This window comes from Nicotiana tomentosiformis, chromosome 2, assembly GCF_000390325.3.
Source record: "Nicotiana tomentosiformis chromosome 2, ASM39032v3, whole genome shotgun sequence".
Taxonomy (NCBI): Eukaryota; Viridiplantae; Streptophyta; class Magnoliopsida; order Solanales; family Solanaceae; genus Nicotiana; species Nicotiana tomentosiformis.
The window spans coordinates 30543979-30547138 of record NC_090813.1 but is presented as its reverse complement, the minus strand read 5'-3'; the positions used below and the strand labels follow the sequence as shown (position 1 = coordinate 30547138).

The 3160-nt window shown below is 46.4% G+C and overlaps 1 protein-coding gene across 1 annotated transcript; it reads right to left on the bottom strand.

Annotated features, from left to right (window-relative positions):
• Positions 1 to 1542: 1542 nt before the first annotated feature.
• Positions 1543 to 2907, bottom strand: LOC138904552 (uncharacterized). The gene is made up of 4 exons (XM_070193056.1): positions 2824 to 2907; positions 2591 to 2778; positions 2011 to 2497; positions 1543 to 1797 (listed from the first exon to the last, which is right to left on the bottom strand). Exons 1-4 carry the CDS (start codon positions 2905 to 2907, stop codon positions 1543 to 1545), a joined length of 1014 nt encoding a protein of 337 aa, XP_070049157.1.
• Between the last annotated feature and the right edge of the window lie 253 nt (positions 2908 to 3160).

Genomic DNA, 3160 nt, shown 5'->3' with positions numbered 1-3160 from the left:
ATTCGCCTCCACCAATAGTGCTGCCTCAAATCCTGATACATATTTGAGGCACATGGATAAATGGAGTACCGCGAACTGTGATCCTCCTGGAGAATCAACTCACACAAACCATCTACATTAGGCATACATAGCCTGCCCTGCATCCGTAATACACTGTCATCACCAATAGTGACTTTCTTGGCATCACCATACTGAACCGTGTCTTTAAGGACAAGCAGATGAGGGTCATCATACTGACGTTCTCTAATACGATCATAAAGAGAAGACTGAGAAACCACACAAGCCAAAACTCAGCTCGGCTCGGAAACATCCAATATGACAAACTGGTTGGCCAAGGCCTGAACATCTAAGGCTAAAGGCCTCTCTACTACCGATAAGTATGCTAAGCTGCCCAAACATTCGGCCTTATGACTCAAGGCATCGGCCACCACATTGGCCTTTCCGGGATGACAGAGAATGGTGATATCATAATCCTTAAGCAACTCCAACCACCTCCGCTACCGCAAATTAAGATCCTTCTGTTTAAACAGATGTTATAGACTTCGGTGATCGGTATAAACCTCACAATGGACACCGTACAAATAATGCCGCCAAATCTTCAAGGCATGAACTATAGCTGCTAAATCAAGGTCGTGGACAGGATAATTCTTCACATGCACCTTTAACTGTCTGGACGCATAGGCAATCACCCTACCATCTTGAATCAGCATTGCGCCGAGACCAATACGCGATGCATCACAATACATAGTATAAGACCCTGAACCTGTAGGCAACACCAATACTAGGTTGTAGTCAAAACTGTCTTGAGATTCTGAAAGCTCTCTTCACACTCATTCGACCACCTGAACGAAGCACCTTTCTAGGTCAATTTAGTCATAGGCGCCGCAATAGACGAGAAACCCTCCACGAAGCGACGATAATAACCGGCCACGGCGAGAAAACTCTGAATTTCAGTAGCTGAAGATGGCCTGGGTCAACTTTGAGCTGCCTCTATCTTCTTCGGATCCACCTTAATTCCTTCACTGGACACTATGTATCCCAAGAATGCCACCGAACTAAGCCAGAAACTTAGAGAATTTGGCATAAAGTCTCTCTTCTCTCAGCCTCTGTAATACAATACCCAAGTGAGTACACTAGGATATCATCAATAAATACTACGATAAATGAATCAAGATATGGCTGGAATACACTATTTATCAAGTGCATAAATACTGCTGGGGCGTTGGTCAGCCCAAAAGATATCACGAGAAATTCATAGTGACTATAGCGGGTCCTGAATACCGTCTTTAGAATATCCGAGTCCCGAATTTTTAACTGGTGATACCCGGATCTCACATCAATTTTGGAGAATGCCTTCGCTCCCTGAAGCTGGTTAAATAAATCATCAATACGCGGAAAAGTATACTTATTCTTGATTGTAACTTTGTTCAACTGCCTGTAGTCGATACACATCCGCTTAGTACCATCTTTCCTTTTCACAAACAGAACCGGTGCACCCCAAGGCGACACACTAGGCCTAATAAACCCCTTATCAAGAAGTTCCTAAAGTTGCTCTTTCAATTCTTTTAACTCAGCTGGTGCCATACGATATGGAGGAATAGAAATGGACTGAGTACCCAGAACCATGTCAATACCAAAGTCAATATCCCTGTAGGGAGGCATGCCCGGCAGGTCTGCAGGAAACACGTCCGAAAAATCTCGCACAACCGGAACGGAATCAATAGTAGGGGTCGTTGCACTAACATCCCTCACAAAGGCCAAATAAGATAGACAACCCTTCCCAACCATCCGATGGGCCTTCAAGTATGAAATCACTATATTGGGAACATAGTCTAGAGAACCTCACCACTCAATACGTGGCAACACCGGCATCGCCAACGTCACGATCTTAGCATGACAATCCAGAATAGCATGACATGGAGACAACCAATCCATACCCAAGATTACATCGAAATCAACCATACTAAACAATAAGAGATCAACTCTAGTCTCCAGTCCCCCAATAGTTACCACACATGGCCGATACACACGGTCCACAATAATAGTATCGCTCATTGGCGTAGATACACGAACAGATAAAACTACAAACTCACAGGGCATATCCAGATAATGAGCAAAATACGATGATACATACGAATAAGTGGAACCAGGGTCAAATAATACATAGGCATCCCTCTGGCAAACTAAGACAATACATATGATCACTGCATCTGAAGCAATGGCATCTGGTCTGGCGGGAAGAGCATAGAATCGAGATTGGCCGCCACCTGATCGACCTCTCCCTCTAGGGCGACCTCTAGCTGAATGGGCCTCACCCCAAGCTGGTTGAGCGGGTGGTGTAGCAACCGGTGCAAAAGTCACAGCCTGACTCCTCTGTTGCGCTGGACCTCCTTGACGACAAGGACACTTCCTCCACAAATGCCCAAACTCTCCGCACTCAAAACAACTCCCTAGTGCTGGTGATGGGGACTGAAGGGAGCCCCGAGCACCGAGATAACTGGTAGAAGGACATGGCATAGATGAGCCCGGAACCGATAGAGCACTGGACAAACTCTAAGCTGGAAGGGCACTGGGAGATGAGTGACCCTACTGAGAACTATGTGAACCATGGCCAGATGATGCACTACGGTGAACTGGACGAGCCGTCTGAGCATGCCTATAAGTAAGACCCCTACCGTGGTGGAACTGACCTCTATAAGAAACACCACTAAAACCACCTGATCCACGAGGCCCTTTGGCCTCCCTCTCAACCCGCTCCTGGTTGTGGACCATCTCTATCTGCCAAGCAATGTCAACAACCTCATCGAAAGTAGCACCAAATACCCTCTCTCTAGTCATAAGCAACCGCAGCTGATATGTGAGGCCATCAATGAACCTCCTGATCCTCTCCCTGTCAGTGGGAACCATCCAAACTACATGACGGGCCAACTAAGAAAACCTCATCTTGTACTGCATCGCGAACATATCATCCTGATGTAACTACTCAAACTGCCTACGCAGCTCCTCTCTGCAAGCCTGCAGCGCGTACTTCTCTAAGAAGATAATGGAGAACTCCTGCCATGTAAGTGGCACTGAACCAATTGGCATACGCCTCTCATAAGACTCCCACCAGTTGAAGGCAGCCCCAGTGAATTGAAAACTAGTGAACGAGACCCCATTG